Source organism: Vidua macroura, chromosome 13, assembly GCF_024509145.1.
Source record: "Vidua macroura isolate BioBank_ID:100142 chromosome 13, ASM2450914v1, whole genome shotgun sequence".
Taxonomy (NCBI): Eukaryota; Metazoa; Chordata; class Aves; order Passeriformes; family Viduidae; genus Vidua; species Vidua macroura.
The window spans coordinates 201,276-225,896 of NC_071583.1; the positions used below are offsets into that span (position 1 = coordinate 201,276).

A 24,621-nucleotide genomic window follows, 5' to 3' on the forward strand; every position below is an offset into this window, starting at 1 on the left:
AAATCTCAGGATTACAATCTGCTGTTTTCTCCTTCAGATCTTTGTTAAAGAGGGAACCCTGATGAAAGTCTCTGGCAAAAACAGGCATCCTCGACATTTGTTCTTGGTAAGATTTTTTTTTTTTTATATTTTTACTGTCTCTCTCATAACTCTCCATGCATTTATGCAACCCTGAAGCCTGGGAGATTTTAGGCTGCAAGTCATTTAACCATCAACAGTGATGTGGTGAGTTAGTTCCTGTTGCTAACAGGGCTGTAGTCCTTTCACACATCCCACGTACAGGAATACGTACTGTGCAACCCTCCAGTTGTGCTGTAGTTACATACAGCCTTTACCAGGATGTAATTCTGCAAAGAATTGCAAGTTTTCAAGGGGATGAGGAAGATGAGAACTCCTGGATACCTTCAGGAATTAAGCTGCACACTTGAAAGTCCTAAGACCTTTGAAGATTTAATCGGGAGCAAGAGAGAATACCCTACTGCTAAAGTAGTTGAAAATTTCCTTTGGCCACACTTGGGAGGGATCTTTGAAACTGAAGAACTTGCTTTTAGCTCCTGCTGTCCACATATATGTAAATTACCTGATAATTTTGTGCATTGCCTCAGTGTAGTTCCTCTAAACACACACCTCCAGCTTAGTGTGGATTAGAACAACAGTTTTCAGCGACAGTTTGCAGCATTCTTCTAGGATAATTAGGAAAAATGGACCTTTCATCACTTGGCTGGAATACTCTTTACAAGGGTCCACAACCCTACTGCAAGTATTTGCAAATCAAAACAGATGAAACCCCACTCTTTTGGGGTGTTTTTGCTTTTTATATTGCATCACACGCTCCATTGAGCAGTTAAAGAGTATCTGAGGCTCTTGAGCTCTATTCTCAGCTTTTCAGGTAGCACATTTTGTAACCGCATGCATTTGTATGCACTTTTCAATATTAAGGGGATTATGATACTTGCCTGTGTCTTAGGACTTTGTTACCTGCTTACCTATTAATGTTTAAAAACTTCTTTATAGAGCTCCCTTCCAGAAAAAAAGAAACATAAAGAACTGAGAATTACTGCTGCTATTAACATTACAATATTGCTTGCAGACTAGATTTTAAAATAAATTAATTATATGCCTGGAATACATATTTGCTGTCGCCTTTAAGTGCTGACAGCTTTTCACCATGGGATCATTGTAAGGAAGAGAGATGGCTTATTACAGAAGCTATATATTTTGCATTAATCCTTCTTATTTCTCCCTCTTACTTATAACTCCTACTTGTGCATGAGTGTATGCACAAGCTTCTTTCCCTCCTCAATCACATATTGCCATCATAATCAAAGATCAGATGGGATGGGATGAAGTGCTGGTGATGCACTTTTTTGATGGTTTCAGTGGTTTCTGTGAAAATTCAGACTTCCATGTACTGAAAATTATGGATTTCATGCAAATCTTCAAATGTGAGATAACTGCAGTTCTGTTTTACAGAGTCAGCATCAATGGACTGTAACAAGTGCAATAAATGTCAAAATCATGACTTTGTTGCATTCACAGGAAAAAGGCTATGCCAGAAACTCTAGAAGCTGGCCTTAAGAAATAATGTTCTCAGCAGCAGTAACTCTGAAGTCTACTGATGACCACTTAATAACAGATGATAATTACATTCCTACTGATCTCTCTTCTGAAACACTTGCCTTTGCTAGTGTTCAAAATTATTTTGGAATTGTGGCTAAAGCTGTGACAAAATTCCAAGACATCACTACCCTTTAGTCTTCCAGTATGTTTGTTGCTGCCATCACAACCCATTACTATAGCAAAAACTGAAGTGCTACAAACTTAGCTATTGTAACTGATACAGAGAATTTTAAAAGAAGATCAGAAATCAGGTTGATAATAAATGCTGAGAGGAAAGTAATTTAAACGTGGGGTAAACTTATATGAATTTCAAGTCATTCAAAATGGTTGTATCAGCTCAAAGGTCACAAGTCACATGAGGCCAAAATTACTGGAACAGAGCAAGCAGAAATTACTTTCTGTCTCTCTCTAGTTTAGGAAATATTTCCTGGGGAAAGTTCAGATGCTCAAAGTCAGATGTTAACTGCAGAGAGAGAAGTGTCTCTTGACAGCTGCAGACATTACAGTAGCCAATGTCTTGCTAATAGATGCTCTCAGTATTCATAGAAAGTGTTTTTTTCTTCCTTTCAATCAGCAAGGCAAACTGTGACCAAATGTGCTGTCAGGCGAAGAATGGGGTGGAACTAGTCATAATGTCACTTTCAAGAACCAAGAGACACATAAACCTGGTTTCTTTCCTGGTCTAATACACTGAAGTTGCAATCACTTCAGGCTTCCTGTATTGTATCTATAGTAGGGGTGGGGAGAGGGTGACTGGATCGTTGAAACTACTTGAAACTTATTGGCAAATATCTACCTTCGGGTTCAGTGATTTCTGTGGATGAAAAACGCATGCCAAAACCCCAAGACTAGAATAATTTCCTAAACACTGCCTCTTAAAACTGACATTTATTTAAAGTCTTTATCTTCTAAAGACCATATTATAATTCTTTGAAGCCTCTCGCAAAACTCAGGTTTGTGTATTAATAAAAACCCAAACCTTTCAGAATTTCTTTTTAATGCTTCGCATGTCAGCAGTGACTCAAAAAGATCACCAGAAGATAGCATGTAATAGATGTAGTTTGGCTTAGCTTTGATGGAATAAGTGTATTTACCTTCACTGTCCCAAGGAGATTTTTACATGAATAGCATTTTCTGAAGATCTTAGTAGCAAAGTTACTCTGGCTGAAGCTAAATCAAGTCCAGGAACTGGAGAGAATTTCAGAGCAAGAGTACACACTGAAGGATAACCCTGAGAATTTAATCCCTACACATCTCAGGAGATGAGCTGATCAAACCGAAGTTGTAGCTAGAATAGGCTGTAAAACTTGGGTGTGTGCCAGACTCCTACTTGACTTGTGCTTTCAAAGTGTGCTTTAGTGGTGTGCTCTGAATATATATCTGCCCATAAGGAGCACTGTATGTCCGTGCACAGCCCATATATGCATGACAGTGTAAAGACAAATTTCAAATGTTTCTGCAGGTGTATGATGTATGTATCAAAATGTTACTTGAACTGGCTGTTTTGTGCAGGCTGATGGTATTGTTGAATCTGGTGTTTCCTGGCAGGATGTTTTGTGAGTTTTGCTGTGTGTCTGTTTCCTGAGTCCAGTCTCTGTTTACAAGGATGTTGTGGCCTCTGTGCAGCACAGTATGGGCTGCTGAAACTGGCAGGTCCCCTAACTGCCCCCCCAGCCACAAGACTTTGCAACTCAGAGACTGTCTCTTATCTCACCCTTCTAAGAATTTCTCTACAAAGGCCACTTGTTTTGAAAATGGGTTGCAGGAAGCTGCTATCAAATGGGAGACTGTTTAAAGCTGTATCTGGCAGGGTTGGAGTATAAGAGATTTTTGCAGTCGCCGTCTGAAAAGCACAGCTCCAGCACACATTCAGACTGCTCCACTGACACTCAGGGTACGTTTATCTCTGATTTGAATAGAAGAAGGCAGGGTTCATAATTAGCTAGCCTTTAAAACATTCAGAAAAACCAAACACTCTTTTAAACAGAGAGTGTATTACATATGGATGCCAGCAGTTCAGCAGGGCTTAAATTTGTTTGGATCAATCATCTTGAACGCTGTAGGTTAGAAAACTTGCACTGACTCTAATGTTACTAGGTACCTGTCACAACAGAGAGAATTATAAAAAGAAGGTGGGGGAAAGGAAAGCAGTAACAGAAAAAAAGGGAATAAAAGATGAGATATGTCTGTCTTTCTCTGTGCAGAAACAGGGTATGTGCTCCAATATCAAATTCTGAGCAGTCCGCAAATACCAATTATTCAAAAGTATTCTGGCAAACAAGAAGTGTGTCTGAAGTCCAAGGACTTGTGGGAACTTCCCATAGGGTTCTAGCAGTCCATCTCCTCTACCGCAGATTTCTGAGAGGCTGCAAGATCAGCCTTTATCATCAGCCAGTCCTCACTGCTTGAGGGAGCAGTGGACAATTGAAGCAGGAAGATGCATGAAACCACTGGTACTAATACTAGTTCTGTCCATACCATTCATATGGCCATCACTAAGGTCTTTGCAAAGGAAACAACAGTGATTGCAAACCTTTTCTTCATGAGTATGTGTGCCTTGCTTCACAAGCTTTGAAATATTTGTCATGATTTCACTGTGTCAAGTTGTAGCTAGTGAGACCTCCAAATTGCAGCCTACTACCAAATAGGGGAGAAAAAAAGAAGGAGGAAAAAAATAATGGGCAATTACAAAGCAAAGTAACATTTAGTAAAATCTTGGGATATTAATCAAGGTTGTCATGATAATGGTATGCACCATAATTTCATCCTTTATCAATAGTAATAAAAAAATAAGCAGGTTTTTAAAGAGATATATAACTTTTAAAATACATCTAAAACATTGAGTTTGCTATTCATGAAGCCTCATAGCAGATTATGTCAGGATCCTGAAAATCTCTCTCAGGAGTTCATTTCCTTGGGTTTAGTGCCCAGGTGCTGCAGGGCCCATTTTAGAGCCAGTGCTCTTTAATATCTTCATGAACAACAGGGATGCAGGACTCGAAGGGATACGAAGTAAGTTTGCCTATCATGCTAAATTGGGAGAAGCTGTCAGCTTCCTTGAGGGCACATCTCTGCAGAGAAACCTCAGCAAATTAGAAAGATGAGCAATCACCAACCATATGAAGTTTAACAAGGACTAGTGTTGGGAAGGGGATACCCTGTAGCGTAGACTAGGCAATGAGATGCTGGAGAGTGGCACTGTGAAAAGGGACCTGGGGGTCCTGGTCAACAAAAGTTGAATATGAGTCAGCTGTGCCTTGGCAGCCAAGAGGGCCAGCCGTGTCCAGGGGCACATCAGGGTCCGTATCACCGGCTGGGCGAGGGAGGGGATTGTCCTGCTCTGCTCTGCGCTGGGGCAGCCTCATCTGGAGTACTGTGAGCAGTTTTGGGCACCACAGTATAAGGAGCTAAAGCTGTTAAAGAACATCCAAAGAAGGAACACAGAGATGGGTAAGGATCTGAAAAAGAAGCCATACAAGGAGTGGCTGAAGCCACTTGAATTGTTCAGCCTGGAGAAAAGGAGACTGAGGTCAGACCCGATCATGGTCTGCTGCTCCCTCAGGAGGGGCAGTAGAGGAGCAGCACCAGTCTCTGCTCTCTGTGACAGGATCCAAGGGAACAACATGAAGCTGTCAGGAGAGGGTTAGGCTGGCTATTAGGAAAGGGTTAGGTAACAGTCCCAGCAGTTCATCGAGTTACAGCTTGTTCCGGGTATACCCCCAGGAGAATGGGCAGGCAAGCCTGCAAGCCATATTGCAAATTACTGATTTTGTCTTTCTTTTCATATAGATGAATGATGTTCTGCTGTACACATATCCCCAGAAGGATGGCAAATACCGACTGAGATACACTTTGGCGGTGTCAAGCATGAAGGTAATGCTTCATCTGTATTAAAAGCTTGAATTAAAGTTTTATAGTGAACTGCTGCTGCTTTGCTGGCTTATGTCTCATATCCAGCAAGGGGAAAGAGGGGACGGACCTATTATCAGGGCATTCCCTTGTCTCTTACAGGAGACAGAAGGAAAAACTGTAGAAAACAAAAATAAAAATATTATCTCTAAGTCTGTGACTTAGTATGACAGCCTTATTCAGACTGCATAAATAATGCAAGCCAAAATCAGTTACCCTCTAATCATGAAACAGGGAACAGAAAAGATTTATTATCCCATTTTGTCTCCAGCCATTGCATTCTTGTTCCCTTCAATATATTCACTAGAGCTTAGTCTGCCTGGTTTTAAACTCCTGCTACTCGAAATTTACACATGGATGGTTTTCATGTGCCTTTTAACTATTTTCATCAAAAGCATTAATGGTTAAAAAAACAATTAGCCAACTTTATGGGGAAAAGGTGTATTGGGAGCAATTTCATGCAAAACCAGTTTCTTCTTCAATAAATTTATAAATTGCAAGCACAATTAAGCTGTCCTCACACTCTTTCCCTAAGTACTCATTGGCACCAGAACCTATGCAACCGGAAATATTGGACCAAAGAGATCTATTGGACCTTCAAAACTGTTCTATAACTAATATTCCAAGTTGTATTTATGTGAAAGCAGATTTGAAGTGATGAGTCAAGAGTGTGATGATCTAGAAAACACACAAGATGAGAATTACTAATCATTCATTTCAGTGGAATGACATAGGAAGTTTAAGGTGTTGTGAAAAGGTAGCAGGGGTTGATCACCCCAGGGACCTGAGAGTTTAAAACTAACTCAAGGATCCCAGAAATTCCTAGGAATTGCCAAAATATTCTACTGTTTAGTGAAAAGGAGTTTTGGAGCAAGTTCTTACTGAGGTACATTTGAAACACTGAGTCACTAACATAATGATGCTTGTTAATAAAAATCTATGAAACCATGAACCTACGTTTCTCCTCAGTAGCTGTTGCTATTAGCAGGCTACTAATATACTCCATGGAAGGGAAAAGGATTTTAGCTGAGCTGTAACTTTTAAGTTGGCTTTTTTTTTTTTTTTTTTTTTTTTTGCTGTTAAAGAGCCGTGCTGCAGACACACATTTGCTGGACTGAAGTGCTTCACTGTATAATGCCTGCATGTCAGAAAAAAAGTGATTTCTATTCATTACAAGCATAGACCAAAATGCTCTGACACTTGGCAGACTAAATATCTCCTAAGTTTGTCATATTAAAACCGAACTCTCATAGATACTTCATCCTTATAGACTGGATTACATTATTTTTTCCCTTCAGCATACCATCATATTGAAAAAAAGATCATACCTCATTACAACAGCAATAAAAAAACCCTAATGCCCATCTTTTTGCATTGAAATATGAAACAGATGGTTGGGATATAAGAGGTCATATGCATCGAGACTTGCGTGGTGTACTGGTTATAGACAGTTTAACTCATATCTACGTTCATGTTTTCATGGCATTTGTTTCTAGGTCAGTCGCCCAGTGATAGAGAAAGCCCAAAACATCTTGAAGATTGAATATGATGAACATTGCCTGACCCTGTCAGCAAGGTACTGTTCCCAAATGTCCATGGCAGAGGGTATTATATTCTAGAGCTGTATCTCTAGGTTAGTCCAACCAGTACCCAAGACTGAAATGGTATCTCATTCTTTTTTAACTAGTGTTTTTCAGTCTGCTATTGGTGACAGACAATGGCTGAGTACTTGATTATGCAATCAACATTCATTATAAATGCAAGGCTGATAAACTGTAACTAATTCAATTAGCATGCTCCCTAAAGACTAGAAGTTGGGTCTTGATAACATCTTAAAGAGAAAGGAAAGAAGAACCCTGGGTACTTTCCATTATCTTTTGCATTATTTCCTTGCGACACTAGGAGTCTGTTATATCTCCCTTTTATAAGTTCTCTTGTTACCTCATATCTCTAGGGCTGTAAAACTCCTGGAAAAAATAGTAATTAGGTAATACCATGCAACAGATATAAAAGTATTTAATAGTGCTTAAGCATCAAAGTCAAAATTAAACCTTACTGGCAACCTCATGGGTTTTTCTAATAAAAGGAATTTCACTAATGAGCTTGTGTACTGCTAGTATTGATTGCAACTGGGAGTCAAGATCTCCATCCTAAGATCCCAAGCCAGTGCCAAAAAGAGGTTGTAGATCAGTTTCTGATCGGAAGATAGCAGTGTACTCGATTTTTCATTCTTCTAGACCAAAACTATCCTGTTAAATTACATACAGCTATAGCAGAAAGGTAACTGGTTTGTTTTCCACATGTAGTTTATTACAAAAGATATTGCACACTACAGTGGTATTAAAATTAATTCTTCAAAATAACAAGGTCTTCAGTGCTTTTAAGTACTGACTTTCCCACTATCAGTCTGCAACTACAGTGTGCAACAGAATGCCTAGAAACACAGCCGACTTCCTAAATTACACAGTGCCAGAGAAAGATAGGGGTGGCACTTTCTAACTCAGAATCAGAGCTTGGAGCTCTCATCCTTCCCAGAGCACTTACCATCTGTAGGGAGTGCTCAGCTACCAGTCAAAGCCTTTTGGTCCATTTCCTTTTATAACCATAACCATATCTGTGATTTCCATGGACCTTCACACTCTTCACAATCCTCAAAATATACTCACAGTAATTATAAATTACCTTCCAGTTATAAAAGCAAGACATGTACAGTCCTTCTGTATTGTAGAGGGGACATTCTGTTGCATGTCCCCTTTCCCCAGACCAACTGAAGTTGTCATTCCTAGAGAGCAGCTTGGGATGCACTGCTTGCATTATTAGGATGTTTCTTTGCCTTTTGTACTCATATCAAGTCCATGTTAATTAGGATAAACAAAGTATGTGAGGCAACTGTGAGCTGCGTTTATTTGTAGATAGAACCAGGACCTGAGACTAAGGTTACCCTTCTGATAACAGACAGACAGAGGCTGGGATAGGGCCCCTTCCCTCTCCTTGTGCTGCTCATTCTGTGACCAATCTGCCATAAGTCACCCAAGAACAGTTATTCCTCCTCCTTTTTGTACTGGCTGGCAGAGCTAATGAGATACAAGTGAGCCAGTAGCCAGCACACTGTCCTAACTCCATTGCACAACGTCCTTGGCCTATTTCACTCACCAAAAGAAGCACCAAAGACAGAAAAGTGCAGATGGCTTCAAGTATCCCTAAAAAACGGTATGTTTTACTGCTCACACTGCGGGGCTGCAAGCTGCACTAAAGGCCAGTGGTTAACAACCGAACTGCAAACCTCAAAGCCTTTGTATTTGTATGAGACAAGGTGAGTGAACTGAGTAAATACAGCATGAGTGCCAGGAACTAAAGGCAGTAGACGAAGGATGACCAAAGCTCATAAGTCAGCATGGCTATATGAGCAGATGGCACTGTAAAGTCTTTCATTTCCTGCTGAAAATGGCTCATTCACCTGAAGAGCCATGTTATTGGTTTAGCAGGGAGCTGCTAACAGATTTGAGCACATCACTCCTTTATGGAGAAGGCCCATATGCTCTTGTATCTTTATTTGCATTCCAAAAATATTAGTCTTGGATACAGGTATAACTCTGTGGTGCTTATATAAAATACCAGAGAAAATACTAGGAGAACACAGTCAGTATTACCTCCTGAAAGGCTAATTCAGAGTGATAATGGTAGCACTCTGACAAAATCCCATCCTGGTCCAATTTCTATGTTCTGTGGATGTCCCCTGCTGTCTAGTGAAATCCAGTGACGACTTGACCCCCTCTTTCTATTTGCTTAATGATGAATATATGAGCTAACATGGATAACTGATAGCTCAGCACAGAAGATGCATCCCAAAAATCCCACAAGGACCAAATGTGGCAATGGTGAATCAAGGGCTGAGCTTCTCTGAGTGTCAGAGGTTCAGCAAAAATTCTGCTGAGCCTTCATGAAACCAGTCAAATATCTAATTAAGCACAGGCCTGTGCAAATTGACATAATTGATCTTACTCATCAGCATATGGGTGTTATTCCCACATTTAGTCACTAAAAACCTGCAATTACTTCATAGATATTTTTAATTGAGTGGAAAAGAGGCTTAAGGAGCCAGTTCGATATCAGACTTTTGCTAGCATGTTTTCCTTCTTACCTGTCTTTCCTAAAGTGTCTTTAATTTCCACCACTATATGGGCCATCATTTTCTTTGTGTTTCTTTTGGGTTTTAAAAATCATATCTTAATTCTCAAGTGAAGAGACTTTTCATTAAAGAATTAGCAAGACAAATGTTTAAATCAGGAAAATCAGGACTTCTTTTAGTGTTTTCTAGGCAGTGGACATGATTTGTCTGGAAGATACAGACATCTTCAGATTTCTCTGTAAGTGTAATTAGATAGGTGGTAACTTAGGGAGTAATAAGGAGTGACTAGGCTAAATAGAGCTCTGAGCAACCTGGTCTAGGGAAAGGTGTCCCTGCCCATGGCAGGCCCATGGCACAAGATGATCTTTAAGGTCTCTGCCAACCCAAACCATTCTGGGATTCTATGACTAGTAGAGTGACTCTTTACAGAGGTGATCTCCTGTAACATCGCTCCTTGGCTTAGCTAAGGAGCCTTAGCTCCTCAGCTCCTAGGAAGCTACCCAATTTGTAGTACATACACTAACTAGCTCAGAGTTTCTGCTCCAGACTTGTTGAATTTTGCACAGGCTGATATTTGTCAGACAAGGGCTTATGCTTATAGTGCAGATGGATACCAAGTCAAAGATCATCAAGAAAATCAGGCATTTCCTCTTTTTTTGTGCCTTTTTTTTTTTTTAAGACCACAAAACACAAATTGTTCTCAGATGTCTTGTTTGGTGGTCTTCATGAAGACAGTGTGAGGAAATCACAGCTGAACAGCAGCTGGCAATGATGCCACTGCTAGTTTATACAACAAAGTCTAGTGGGTAGCTTTAATGTGAGTGGCTGGTATGATCTGGAGAGGACAGACCACACTGAGTTAATTCTCTCCTGTGACTAGAAACCGCTAGAGCTGTGCAGAGTTTCAGATGAACAGGAAGTGCACAGTTTGAAGTCACAGCAGAAAAAAAAGCTAAAACAGGCAGGACACCTCACGGCTGTAACAGAGCAAATGCATCTGTAAAATAACAGGCACCCACCCTGCTGGTTTTTGGGGATAGGTGGACTAGCAGGGAAATGCGAAGTGCTCGCTGGTTTGCCTTGTGCACAGGGGGCATCTAGGGGTGGGTCTGAAGAATTACTGGCCTCCACGCGTAACTGCAACTCCAGAGAACACCCAGCTTCCTTCACTAATTGCTGCCCTGGCTTCTGCTCCAGGAGACTGGAGGTTGTCTGTGAAGAAGCTGAAGGAAAATTGAATCATTCACATCTCTACCGTGGGCGATACACTTCTGCATTTCCCAACATGCAATTCACCTAAGCAGCCCACTGTAGAGATGAGCATAAACTTGCTTGCTTTGAGCAACTCATATATGCCAACACTCTAAGCACTAGAGGGCCTAAAAGATAGGGCAGACAGGACAAAAGGAGACACTTCATATTGTCCTGTGTGATCTAGGATTGAGCAGCTTATAGCAAAGCCAGAGACTACTTTGAAAAATTTTCTGGGCATTTAGTTCCTTCTCAATCACAGTCCTAAGCATGGAGCTACACTAATCATCACTCTGAATATGTCCAACAGTCAATTTTGTTGCTAGTCAGAAAATTATAAGTTCAGTGCAGTAGTGGGGAAAAGCAAACATTCATGAAGAGAAACTTTTCTCCTCTGATCAGTTTGTTTCAGTCCCTGCTGTACATGGCATTGATTGCTCTGCTGTATTTCATTCCCCAGCTCTTGCTCAGAAAGGGATGACTGGTACAGCTGCATCACCAAACACATCCCAGATGACTGCAAAGCTCACGAGACTTCGACTTTCCACAGTAGCGTGGAGGTAAAAGGAGGTCAAATCTTTCAATGCTTGAAAAGGAAAGGGAGAGAAAGAGAGAGAGAGGAAAGGAGGAGGGTTATACAATATGGAGTTCCTAGTAGCCAGACATTCTATTTTCATTTAAACAAGCATGCCAAGCTTGAACAATGAAACTCATCACAGCTCATGGGCCACCTCTGAAATATCAATCACACTCCATACTCTGTGGCCTTTGCTTAGTTTTTCTGGAGGAAGATTGTTTTGTCCTAAACGGCAAACAAGTACTTATTTTGGATTAATTAAAAATAGCTACAAACTTCATAGATAAAAAAAAAAAAAAGCCCAAGCTACCCATTAATTACACCAATATCATATACACAATAAAGTCCCTATCAGTGCAAACCCCACCAGTGGTATTGAAATTATATGCAATTATGCATATTATTATCTCATTATTTTCAGTTATTCTACTCCCAGTTAAGGAGGCAAAACCTGCATCTGATAAAAAGTAAAAAAGCTATTTTAGATTATGTAGAGCCCCAGTTTTACTAAATAAGAAAGAGTGCTGGTGAGGCCACATCTGGAGTGCTGTGCCCAATGCTGGGCTCCTCAGTATGACACATGGAAACCTTGGGAAGAGTCAACAAAGGGCAGCAAAGCTGATAAGGGACTGGAGCACCTCAGATAGGAGAAAAGGCTGAGAAAGCTGGCACTGTTCAGCCAGAAGAAGAGAAGGCTCAGGGAGCATCTACTGTATGAATACATGGAGGGTACAAAGAAGAAGAAACCAGACTCTTCTCAGTGGTGTCCAGTGACAGGACTAGAGGCAGTGGCCACAAACTGAAACACAGGAAATTTCTTCAAACAGCAGAAAATACTTTTTCACCCTGAGGTCAACTGAGCACTGGCACCCAGGGTCGCCTGAGGAGGTTATGGAGTCTCCATCCTTGGAGATGTTCAGAAGACACCCAGACACAGTTCTTGCCAACTGCCACTACGTGGCTCTGCCTGAACAGAGTGGTTGAACCAGGTGGCCTTCAGAGTTCCTTTCCAAATTCAACCATTCTATAAATTAATTTTTTAAGACCTCAGACAGTAAAAAATGAATTCAAAAACAAATCAGGCTTTTTTCCTGGCCTGTATCTAATCTACTTTTAAATACTTAACAGAAAAAAAAATTGAAATTAGTCAGTTTAGTAATCTAAACCAAATCCTTTTTCAACAAATGAAACAATAATTTTCATATGCAATTATCAGATACTTGTCTGATGTGGAAGAGTGTCAGGGCCTGACCAAAAATAGATTTATGTGGATTTTTACTTTTTGTGACTCTGGCTTTAACAGCAGCATGTACTAATTTTTCAATGCTGAAGCAGCTTCATGTCACTTATATAAGTGCATTAGGAGTGAGAAAATTTGGGGATCTTAGCAGGTGAAGGTACATTGAAATGAGAGAATTGTATGTAATGCAACAGGGCTGACTAAGTGGACTTAGGAAGTGTGGATGCTTCTTCATTTATTCTTTGATTTTAAGCTAAGGGAAAAGTTTGGAATACCCTTGGGTGAGAGGCCTCCTACACTCGTGCCTGTGTCCCATGTCATGATGTGCATGAACTGTGGCTGTGACTTTACCCTCACTTTAAGGCGACATCATTGCCATGCCTGCGGGAAGGTAAGAGCTGTGCAAGCTTCTCGGGGGGGTATTTATTCACACCTCTAGGACACTGACTGCCACTGCTGTAACCTGAAAATTTGTAGCATCATCAAGATCAGAATTCGACTTCTCACAGAACCAGTGAGCGCTTTGCTAAATTAGCTAGTTGGGTTTCTAATGTTACTAAGAAGGAATAACAGTAACCTTGCCTTAAGGTCAAATTACCTCCCAAAGGCTAGTTGTTAAAGGCTGACAGGGCAATTGTTGTTGAGTGCAGCCCTTACGTCTAACACACCGAGACAATGAAGAAATACACTAAAAATACAGGCTCTGTTCTGGACCAGAGCAGTAGCACAACTGCTCCATGTCCTGTCCCTAATAACAGCTGGCAAAATGATCTTCCAAGGAAAGTGAAGAAACTCAGCAACAGAGCATGGTTTGATCAGTGACTAAAGGGAAGGTTTCCTCTGTGCTCCAAAGAGATGTTGCCTTTTGTCCTAAAGCTCAGGGGATCTATAAGCTTTCTTGGTTTTGTCCCTTAACCTCTGACTATAGAGATTTGCCTGTATACATAAACCTGCAGTCCTGTTTTAAACCACAGCTGTCTTTTAACCTGATTTTTAAATTTATTTTAATAAAACTACCAGCAATTTTTGATTGGATAAAAAAGCATTTAACTTAATCTTTTTTCCTAATTCCACTGAGAAAATCAATCTGTACATACACAGGGTTTGGAGGAACACACAAGCTTGTTTAAGAAAATAATGTTACTAACAAACCTACGAAAACAGAAGTCATATTAAAGTGGTCTTTCTGTGATTCAGTGGTAGGGAAGGTGTAAATTCCTGGAGAGAAGGACACAACAATGGTGTTAAACGAAATACAGTGACCAATTCTGCTTGGCTTACAACAGTGTAAAGCTACAGCAATCACATTTCAACCAGCAGGCTTTTCCTGACTGCCACAGATTCAGGAAAGAGTCATGTCTGATCCACTATCCACTTCCTCTCCCAGCCAGCTCAGGGGATTTGTTTTGTATATGCATATCTATAAATTTATATTGTAGTTATGTGTCTCTCCTCTTGCTGAAACAGATTGTATGTCGAAATTGTTCAAGAAACAAGTACCCCATGAAGTACCTCAAAGATCAAGCAGCCAAAGTCTGTGATAGCTGCTATGTGGAACTTAAGAAAAGAGGTAAGATTCCTTCATTCTTGTCAAAACTGATAAATCAATTTCCTGCTTGTATAATGGGGATGACTTAGGATCTGCCTTCTATATTGTATTTTGTTAAATAGTAATCCTCATTTCAAATTTGAGGCATATATATTGAGGCTCTGGGAGAGCCAGCTGTATAGCAGCTAAAACTGTTTAGCGAGCCATAAAATCAAGTTTAGCAAACTTTTTCAGACTGGAACAGGGGAACTTAGGTTAGCTATACAGTAGAAATTCTTTGTTCAGAGGGTGATGAGGCCCTGGCACAGGTTTCCTGGAGAAGCTGCAGCTGCCCTGTCCCTTGGAAGTGTTCCAGGCCAGGTTGGATGGATCTTGGAGGCACCTGGTCTAGTGAAAGGCGTACCTGCCCGTGGCAGGGGATGGAACAAGATGAAGTTTAAGGTCTCTTCCAACTCAAACCATTCTGGGATTCTATGATTATAAGCCAGTTCTTTGAGAACTCCCCTGGCCTTTGGATAAACCAGAATAATGATAAAAAACAATGTCCTCCGAGGAGCAGCTGAGGACTGAGTTTGCCTTCTTTGAAGATAAGGAGTCTGAAAGGTGACCTCATTGCTCTCTGCAGCTTCCTGAGGAGGGGACATGGAAACAGTGGTGCTGATCTCTTCTCCCTCTGATCCAGTGACAAGACACATGAGAAAGGTTCAGCACTTCAGCAGGGAAGGTTCTGACTTGACATGATGAAACCTTTATTTTCCCAGAGGGTGGCCAAACACTGGAACAGGCTTTCTAGAGAGGTGGTCTATACCCCATGCCTCTCAGTATTTAAGAGACATTTAAACAATGCCCTTAATAACATGCTTTGATGTTTGGGCAACCCTTAATTGGTCAACCAATTGGACTAGATTATTGTAGGTTCTTCCTATCTGAACAATTTTATTCTATGATGTAATTATAGGTGATAACTATTCCCTGTCATTTCTAATTAATTATCCATTAAAATAAAACAATGTCTTTGTGGTTCTTCACTGTCCTCATCCATGTTGTAGCTTTCACAAAAAGAAATACTGAGGCTAAGTGCAGAGTCACTAAGAGCTGTTCTGCAGGGTGAGTTTATCTAGTTACAGATGAAAGTGTGAATTCAAAGCAGAAGAGCTACTGCCTATCTAGAATTTTGTATTATTATCCTACTATATAAGGATAGTATATCCTTATATTCTGATTTAAGTATACATCCAAATAAATGACAAAAGAGGGAGAGGGGTTACAAATATATAAACAGAGAGTGAACAGGAATTTATTTTCTTGCACAACTACTCATGTAGACAGTCTCTAAAAGTAAGCTTACTACATTGCCAGAAAAAAAAGTCATGGACAGATGAAGTTTTGTTTTTCCCTCCTGATTAAAGAAATTCACACTAGCCAAGAAAACACATAAACAGATGCTGTCACAAAAGCAAAAAAAAAAAAAATCCCCAAGCCAATGTGTGCCCAGAAACAGTAACTCAGATTTGTACTAAACTAATGCTGTGCTTTACTAAGAGCTTTCAACTTATGTGTTGCCAGAATTGAAATCATGAATATATGAACTCAGACATGTGGGCCTAATGGAAATTTTCAGATACAGAATAACTGTCTCCCATGTACCATTCAATGAATGGTTCATACAGAAAGAATGTTGCATTAGTGAATCTATCCTGGAAAGGTGTTACAGAACATAGAGGAGAAAGATGTCAAAGCCATTTGTTAATGCTCATTTTAAATAAGAAGACAACAAGCTGTGTTTTGTGCTTTGTCAGCTTTCTTGCAGGCCTTTTCAAGAAACTTTAGGTTAGTACCATTAATTGAGGGTGCTATGGAACCCACTCATTAGACTTAAAAAGGTGATTTGAAAGAAAGGCTAAAATAAAAACTGTGTGTAGGGGAGGCATTGCATGTTCCTTAGTTATTTGTATTAGTGTATCATGTGTCTAGCTTAGCCTGATATATACCAACTTATCCATTTGCCCCCTTCCCTTTCTGAATTTTCTTAATCTTGCAGAGCGGCCACTAAGTGTGAGCTTCCCTCCAACTTCATCCAGGTGTTCAAGCAGTGCCTTCTCCTCTGTTTTCCACAATATTCATTATTCATCTTTTAAGAAACAGAAGAAAATCCCTTCGGCTCTCATGGAGGTAGGAACCAAGCTGCCTGAGAAAGGCAAGGAGCTATAGAAAACTGTGTGCTCATATTTCAGCAGCTATGTTTTTAATTTATACTGTGTGCAGTGGGCTCAGCACATGCCTTAGTTTACTTTCATTCATCATACAATTTTTTTTTTTTTTTTGCTTTTCACAGTAGTGTTTAAAATACAAAAATACACTGAACTCTAAAGATACCACAAAAATGTTTTGAGCCCACTGAGAGAGTGAGAGAGTATGGTACTTTAATTTGCTCATCAGCCTATGAAGTCTTGAAAAAATAAAAATCTTATCAAGGTACTAGATAGAATAGGGCAGATCAACAGAGCATGATATACTGTTCATCAGTTACCTTTCTTAACAAGACCCTTACTTCTGAAATCTTACTTTGATTTCAAGAGAAATAAAATAACGCTTTCTTAGGAAATAGACTTACTTAGTGGGTACCCCTTGGCAGTCAATTCAAGAACATACATGTTTCACCAGGCACTTTCCCTCCAGCTCAAATGAAACTATTTCAAATCAAATGGGTAAAATTTTGACTTCACCAATGTAAACAAAATTCCCACAGATTTCAGTGGGGCCATGATTTCTCCAATTGTGTTAGTTTTCTTTCCAGGAACAAGGTGCCGGTCATGTTGATGATTGATTCTAGATAGCTCAACTGCCCACTGAACTTGAGTACAGTAAGGTACTCCCATTTCCTGCAGGCATTTCTCATTGTATTAAAGAGAGTAGGGTGCAAACATCTTGCTGAACTCATTGTGCAGTTGAGACACTGGAATTTCTTGAGCTTTGTTCATGAAACTCTGCCAAAGATACAAGCATGTAATACAAACACACAAATTTAGTACTAAAAGAACTAGCAAGCAGACTTTCAACCCCATGAGGAAAAAAGCATCACCTTTCTATCCACAGGGAAGCAGCACATCTTTATTAACATGAACTATCTCACAATAGCATTACTCCAAGTCCTGAAACATTTCTGTTCTGCTGCAAAACACTGCTATATTAATTCTCAGTCATCTCTTGTATCAGTGTTACAAAAGCTGGTTTTGAATCTCTGCCCTTTGTTTCCAAGTCAAATACTACTATAGTTTACTGCTGAAACTAATGTTGTACACTGCATTCTATGGGTGCATCTACTCAAAACCTGGATTTTTAAGAACATTAAGCCCTTAGACCTCAAAATATTTCTATGAGAGGAGCAAGTCTTCTCAAAAATATTATTTCAAAAATAAAACCAAGTCATTACCAAAGTGATTAACATAAATTAATATAAAAACACAGCAAGGCCTTATATATACCAACATCTCAAAAGTGTTCAGCCACAAGACTGCAATTCACTTCTGGAAGCATATACCTTTAAAATACAAAAAGCACCCAAAAACCACCAGATGTGGGAAAAGGGACAAGTTTGGCTTTTCAGAACACAACTATAAACTTACTGACCTCAATAATAACTCAACTGTATATTTTCCATTAGAGTTACTGAGAATTAAATTTAAATATTCAAACAGTTAAAAAGAACCGTAATACCATGCTTATATTTTTTCTTAGAGGTATCAATACCTCTAAGGTTTCACTTAGTGGCTGGTGTGATGCAAACATGCATAATCAGGAGGGGAAAAGACTTTACTGTTACAAATCCTGATTTCTCCTCCCATGCTCCAGGTGGCAGCCTCAGAAGAGGGAGCTACCATCAGTGGTTACCTCAGCAGATGTAAGGGAGGCAAAAGACACTGGAAGAAACGCTGGTTTGTTATCAAAGGCAAAGTCCTCTACACCTACATAGCAAACGAGGTACTGTGCAATCTGTCTTGAAATAGTTTTCTATCTGAGACTCCTTTTTTACTCCCTACGGGCAGGAGACCAGTAAATGGGAAAGGTATAAACTGTAGTTCTTCCAGCTACCTGCTTCTGAGACCTGGTCCTAATAGACTGACTCAGCCACAGTCCTAGCTGGACCTGTCACACACTGCCCTTCATTATTTGATTTCTTATTATTCATACTATTATAAATTGTCACTGGGAACCTTAACATACATATTTACACCTAATAACTTCAAGATCCTTAGGTGTTCTCTGGTGTACTTAGTAACTGTCACATATTTTTGTAGATAGAGGGTACTATGATCCATTTCTGGTGGGGAGGAGAATCTTGTAGTTTAGCAAATATAAATAAGACATGCTTGTCCAACTAGCACCGACAGGGAAAGACAGGAGGCAGACTGCAGAAGTGAGAACAATGCCTTCTGTGTTGGACTGCAAGCTCTTCCTCACAGTCAAGGAGGCTGGGTATCAGCTAGATCATTTTAATGTATTTTATCCCTTTTCTTATTTTATAATAGCTGTAATACAGATAAACTTGAAGTGTGATATAAAGTTTGGTTATAATGGATAGATTTCATACACAAAATCATAAAAATTCATTTTGCTCAAAGAAAGGATATAGAATGCAAAAACCTGTCAAAGCAATGCTTGGTACTTTAAGCCTTTAGAATACTTTGCAAACATCAGATATTTAAACTTGCATTACCATCACCCCTGTGATGGTTACATGAAGCAATGTTATCCCCTTTAAACAGATGAGGAGATTGAGTCACAAAAGGATTCATGGTTTGCCCAGCAGTTCAGACCATTAGCATCAAATTCTGTATCCAACACAATTACCTTATCTCTTTTAACCTTAAAAGTGATTATTTCTAGTTCAGCAATAGGAAAACAGCAAGAATGGGTTACTTTACATTCCTGGTCTGCAATTTACCTTCTAAAAGCAGAGGCAAAGGCAATACACACATATAATCTACCTAAATACAGTAACCAAAACTGCAGCTATCAGTAACAGCTGAACTGCAATTTCGTTAAGGCTTATGGTTTTCTTTAACTTGTACAAAGCTGTGTCTGCCAAGCAAAACTCATGGAAGTTTCTTGGGAGTAAATTAATGATTAATTGCATTACGAAGTAGGAAATTTCCAAGCAGCCTTTTGGAAAGCATGTGTGCCGCTTGAAAAAGAGCAGATTTCTAAAAAAGTCACTAGTGTTGTGAAAATAAATGACAAGGTACCAAAAGGACCACTACTTGCAGCCAGCAAATAAAAATGATTAAAAGAAACATAACTGGAAGTGAGTCTCGGGCTTTCAGAACTGCTGCTGTACTCTTAGTAATCTCAAGTTTGCCTCCAGGACCATAATGTCAAAGGCAGCCATCAAAGTAATGGCTAATTTGACCTTCATGGCCGTGTGGATGATCATAAAGAACTGGACTTTGAGAGCTGGTGTTCAAGTCTCAGACTAGATAAAACATGTGCAGTACTCAGCCACTGCTGTTTGGGTTAAAAGCCATGAGTCCAGCAGAACATCCACGCTACTGCTTTTGCAGAACTGTCACAGAGGGGTTGTATCATTTGCTTTTCAGAAAGAGCCCTCAAACTGTTACAGGCCTTCTCTTTACATTTTGGTTCACTTCTTCTTTGCTTTCAGGACAAAGTTGCTACAGAAAGTTTGCCTTTGTTGGGTTTCACCATTGCTCCAGAAAAGGAGGAAGGAAGCATGGATACAGTTTTTCATCTCTACCACAAGCAGACGCTCTTTTATAGCTTCCGAGCAGAGGATAACAATTCAGCACACAGGTATGGGGATAGATTTCCACATTAGCTAGTGAGCTTATGTCGGGATGTTTCCCTCCTTCAATTCAGAACACCTTTATAACAGATAAAACAAACACCTTTCAGAATTTTGATTAAGCCAGATTGCATGTGACTGGCCTGACTGACATTAAAAATCTACCTGGTGCTTTTCAGTTCCTTCAGGAAGGAGAATTTGCTCCCTTCTGTAGGTAAAGAAAAGACTGAGCCTCAAGAGTCATAGCTAGAAGTCTGTCAAAGGTGATTACTGTAGAAAAACTTCTAGTTTGCATGTTAAATTTACCCATTTCTTAGTTTTCTCATCAACAAATGATTGTTTGGATTTCCCATTCTAATGTTACTGCTTTCACATAATAAGATAGTCACAAAATTTGTAATAAAAAGCTAGCACCGCAAGACACACAGAAAAATAAATGAGTATTTATAGGAGGTTTTGTTGCTTTAAATCATACTTCACCAGATTCATCTTTCCTATTCTAAGAAAGCACTATCTTTGAGATTTTGCAATAAATTACTGGTCAAGATTGTACTAAAAAGCAAGAGTCTCAGTACTCAGCTCCCTGCTTTAATCACAGAACTATTGTTCCTCATTAGAGCTGGGATGGAAAATACAGTCTTCTTCATGCTTTATGTTTTTAAAGTACTTATTTTTCTTAAAATAAAAAAAATTTATATGTACCATTTTTCTTTCCTCTACTTTTTAGGTGGATTGAAGCCATGGAAGAAGCATCCATATTATAGCAGCTTTCACTCAATGAACTTGGAATAAATTCTCAGATTTCTATACATTTCCAGCAACCCTCTTCTCACTTACAAAACTGAACAGTGTATTTCAGGCCCACTGGCCACACACACTGGATATGAACTGTTTCCAGCTTGCTCTTTTTCTTCCTTCTTCTTACATACACATTGTTGCAAATGAAAATTTCAAGATAAGAGATTATTTATGGTGATCTTTATGTCTGTGCAAGTTCAGCCTGTACTATAAGCTTCTCTTCTGATCCCACAGTAAACTAAGTCTAACATCAAGACCACAAAATACATGGAAATATTGACTATAGTAAGTTAACAGACTCAGTTTTACTTATTCCAGACCACTATCGTATTTCATTGGGTTGGTTTTGATGTCTACCGTGACATAAGAAACAATGCAGTAAACAACAAATGATCATTTAAAGCACTTTATAATTTTTTATTGAACTACAGCTTAATTTTCTTCATGTTCCTAAGGAGTTCTGTGGCCTGATTTATTACTCGTCCATTAACAGGCGCCAGCATGAAATTATGCCCCGCGTATGCTAAATTGCTTCCACAGAAAATGAAGGAAAAGCACCTTCAATTTACCTGGTCTACCAACACTTCACTGACTATGATCCAACATAGTTACTTACTATCAATTTATAATTTTACACAAATCACCGTATAATTTATGTTAAAGGTTTAGTTTTGTATCACTGCAGTACTTTGAAATGCACTCGAGTAGCTCTACAGATCCAGATGCTGAATTTTATCTCTCTAAATACTTCAGACTCAAACCCAAAGGTTATTTTTAATTTATTATAAAACTACAGACAGTTTTTATTTAACACATCTACCTAGTAGTGTTAAGATTTTTATCATCTATTTAAATACTGTATCTTTATTTTCAAAATTCCTGTTGTTTCTGCTGTTGTTATTATGAAAAATGTCATCAAAAGTTTAATCCACATAATCAGCACAGCATTTGAATTATGGTGGGTGGACTGAAATGCACTTGTCTGAACCTGCTCTGCTGGAGTCATTTGGAACTCCTGTGGCCACACCTGTCCTATGTCAGACTGCTGAGGTGCTTTACACCAGCTGAGGATATAGATCTCTGGAGTTTGGGGGGTGGGGTTTTTTGTTTGGTTTGGATTTGTTGGGGTTTTTTTGGTTGTTGTTGTTGTGTGGGTTGGTTTTTTTTGTTTTTTGGGTTTGTTTTTTTTGGTTTTTTTTTTTTTTTTTTGCTTTTGTTTGTTTGTTTTTGTGGGGTTTGTTTTGGTTTTTCTTGTTTGTTTGTTTGGTTTTGTTTTCTTGTTTTGGTTATTGTTGTTGCGGTGGGGTTTTTTAGTGTTTCGGTGGGAGTTTTTGTAAAGAAGATTGAGAAGTGATGTTCTAATCGTTGCAATACAGTGGTTTTGTCCTCAGTCATAATATTTAACTGAGGAACAGAATGACATCTATGATTAAAATATATCTTTGTATAAAAATAACATGCTCAAGAATTTACTTACATTAAATTATATTGATGGGAATTTTTATTACTTTTATTTTTCACTTTCTTCAAGGAACTTAATGGAGATCTGAATTTTTGACCCTAACAAATTTTTTAGAATTGTCCATATTTTTAAAGGTCTATAATATATATCCAAATGGTAAGGTAGATCAGTTTATCACCTGGATAAACAAACTTAAAGAAACAAATACACATCTACACTAAATAAAAAAATCATTTTTGGGGTTTTTTTTGATACATCTGAGTCTGACCATTTTTTTGACCATCTGAGTCTAAGCATATATTATCACATGCAAACAGAAACCAAGAATGAGAAAAATAAAACTTTTGTATTCTTTAGTTAATGGATGAACAGCAAACTTAACTTTCATGTAAGAGCCATGGCCTTGCTACCAATACACTGTAAATGTTTATCCCCCCTTGAAAACATTTTGCACTGACAAGAAAAATAAGACAACATTGAATACAGAGCAAGATCTCTAACCGTGGTCTGAAACAAAACAAAACTGCACTACAGGATGACAATATTATGAAGACTTAGGTGCTGACATGTAGTGACTGTTGTATGAAGCTTTCAGTTAGAAGCAGGAAATGCACATGAAAAGATTTTGTTGTAAAAAATAAGATACAGTGCTATTAAACATTGGTTTAAGTAATGTAGAGAAATAAAAGAGCAAAATATAACTGCAGTTCTACAGGCTTTTCCTTTACACCATTACTACCTTTGAGTCCAGCTTTGCAGTTCCAGTTACTGTTAATGGACACTTGCCTATTAAACAGTTTTCTGACAAATAAGGAAAAGCATCAAATCAGAAGATGGTACTGGAGGCCTTCTGGTAGAAACAGGATTTAGACCTAATTGGTTTGATGATGTCTTTCAATCACACTGATTTATCTTCTATAAAGCCCATCTGCTTTATTTCATCTTGACTTCAGTTACAGATACAAATGGTCTCAATGCAGCATAAAGACAAAAAAAAAAAAAAAAAAAAAAAAAAAAAATGTCCTCACAATCTCACAATTTCAGTCCTACTGTTAACTGAATTTGAGCAAAGCTAAGCACCAGAGATAGAAATTTTAATTTCAGATTTAACCCAGTAATCACCTTTTAGAAAATGCTAATATATTAAAATAGAGGTATATATTCAGTTTACTACCTGACATTTAATTACACAGCTTTTTCTTACTAATTTATAGCTAGTATTACTCCTTCAAAACAAAAATTTTGTTCCATGTCTTCACAAATATAGTAAGTCACAATGTTCGAGCTGATCAGCCAACACCTGTGATCAAGCTTCTCCCATTTGTTGTTTCAGAGTTTTTGTTTATTAATTGATTCATTAAAAAGCATTAAGGTTACTAGTTATTATCTGCAAATAATATTTAGACGTATTTTATGGTATATGCCTAGTTAAAATCTGGTTTTTAAACAGTTATTAATTTTTTCTTCCAAATCAAAGTACAAGTATTTGGAGATGGAGAATACCAACATGACAAGATCAATCCTATACCACTTACACAAGTACTGCTGGTCAAGACCTTGGGCTGCTACCCTTCCTGAGCTAGTTCTCTGCTTTTACCACACAGCTATGAATACCAACCAGGCTTTCCTATTTGCATGCTGCTTTGATACAAAAGCAGTAAAAACTATGTTGGCTGTTACAACATTAAGTGAATATCACTGCTTGTGAAGGTGAAAGAAAGAGACAATATTCAGTGAGGGGAAAAGGTATTCCTTTAAATACTAAGGGAAAAAACACTAGTCTAACTCCATAAGTAACTGAGGAACATAACATACAAACTTCTGTGTATTAAAAGCAATGTGATTCTTCAGCCTGGGTAACACTGTGACACCACTTTTCATCAAATTTTTACAAGAAAGTTTCTAGACTCCAGGGCATTGTGGTATGAGGTCAAAGGTAGACCTTGATGATCATAGAGGTCTTCCCCAACCTTAATAATTTTATGTAGTGATATTTTTCTGCAGTCAACAAAGCCTACAGCAGACAGCAAACTCACTTTTACTAAGAGACAAACAAGGAGAAATGAGGGCAAACCTCCCACTTGATGGAGGGCACCAGCTTCCCTCTGCACTGCCCAGCCATGTCCAAACCCAAATGAAAGGCATGAGGACTCATACTTTAAAAATCATCTGCTAACATGTAAAAGAGACATTTAAATTGAATGTGGCATTAACAAGACCAAACAGTTCTGTTAAATCCTTGTCAGTCACTTGTAATTGTTGATTTCTTCCATACTAAGTATT

General features: G+C 38.7%; 1 protein-coding gene across 3 annotated transcripts in view; it reads left to right on the forward strand.

Moving 5' to 3' along the window:
• FGD5 (FYVE, RhoGEF and PH domain containing 5) overlaps positions 1 to 23,554 on the forward strand; it is an 81,047-nt gene extending 57,493 nt beyond the window's left edge. For 2 of the 3 annotated variants that reach the window (XM_053989390.1, XM_053989391.1), the window contains exons 12-21: positions 38 to 106; positions 5,410 to 5,493; positions 7,026 to 7,105; positions 11,370 to 11,469; positions 12,980 to 13,117; positions 14,194 to 14,296; positions 16,317 to 16,447; positions 18,128 to 18,256; positions 19,938 to 20,086; positions 20,806 to 23,554. In XM_053989390.1, coding sequence (XP_053845365.1) covers positions 38 to 106; positions 5,410 to 5,493; positions 7,026 to 7,105; positions 11,370 to 11,469; positions 12,980 to 13,117; positions 14,194 to 14,296; positions 16,317 to 16,447; positions 18,128 to 18,256; positions 19,938 to 20,086; positions 20,806 to 20,842 — 1,020 coding nt within the window. In that variant the 3' untranslated portion in view covers positions 20,843 to 23,554. Of the gene's footprint in view, positions 1 to 37; positions 107 to 5,409; positions 5,494 to 7,025; positions 7,106 to 11,369; positions 11,470 to 12,979; positions 13,118 to 14,193; positions 14,297 to 14,900; positions 14,967 to 16,316; positions 16,448 to 18,127; positions 18,257 to 19,937; positions 20,087 to 20,805 lie in introns of those variants that run through there. The other variant, XM_053989392.1, reaches the window with a different exon arrangement.
• Positions 23,555 to 24,621: the final 1,067 nt, after the last annotated feature.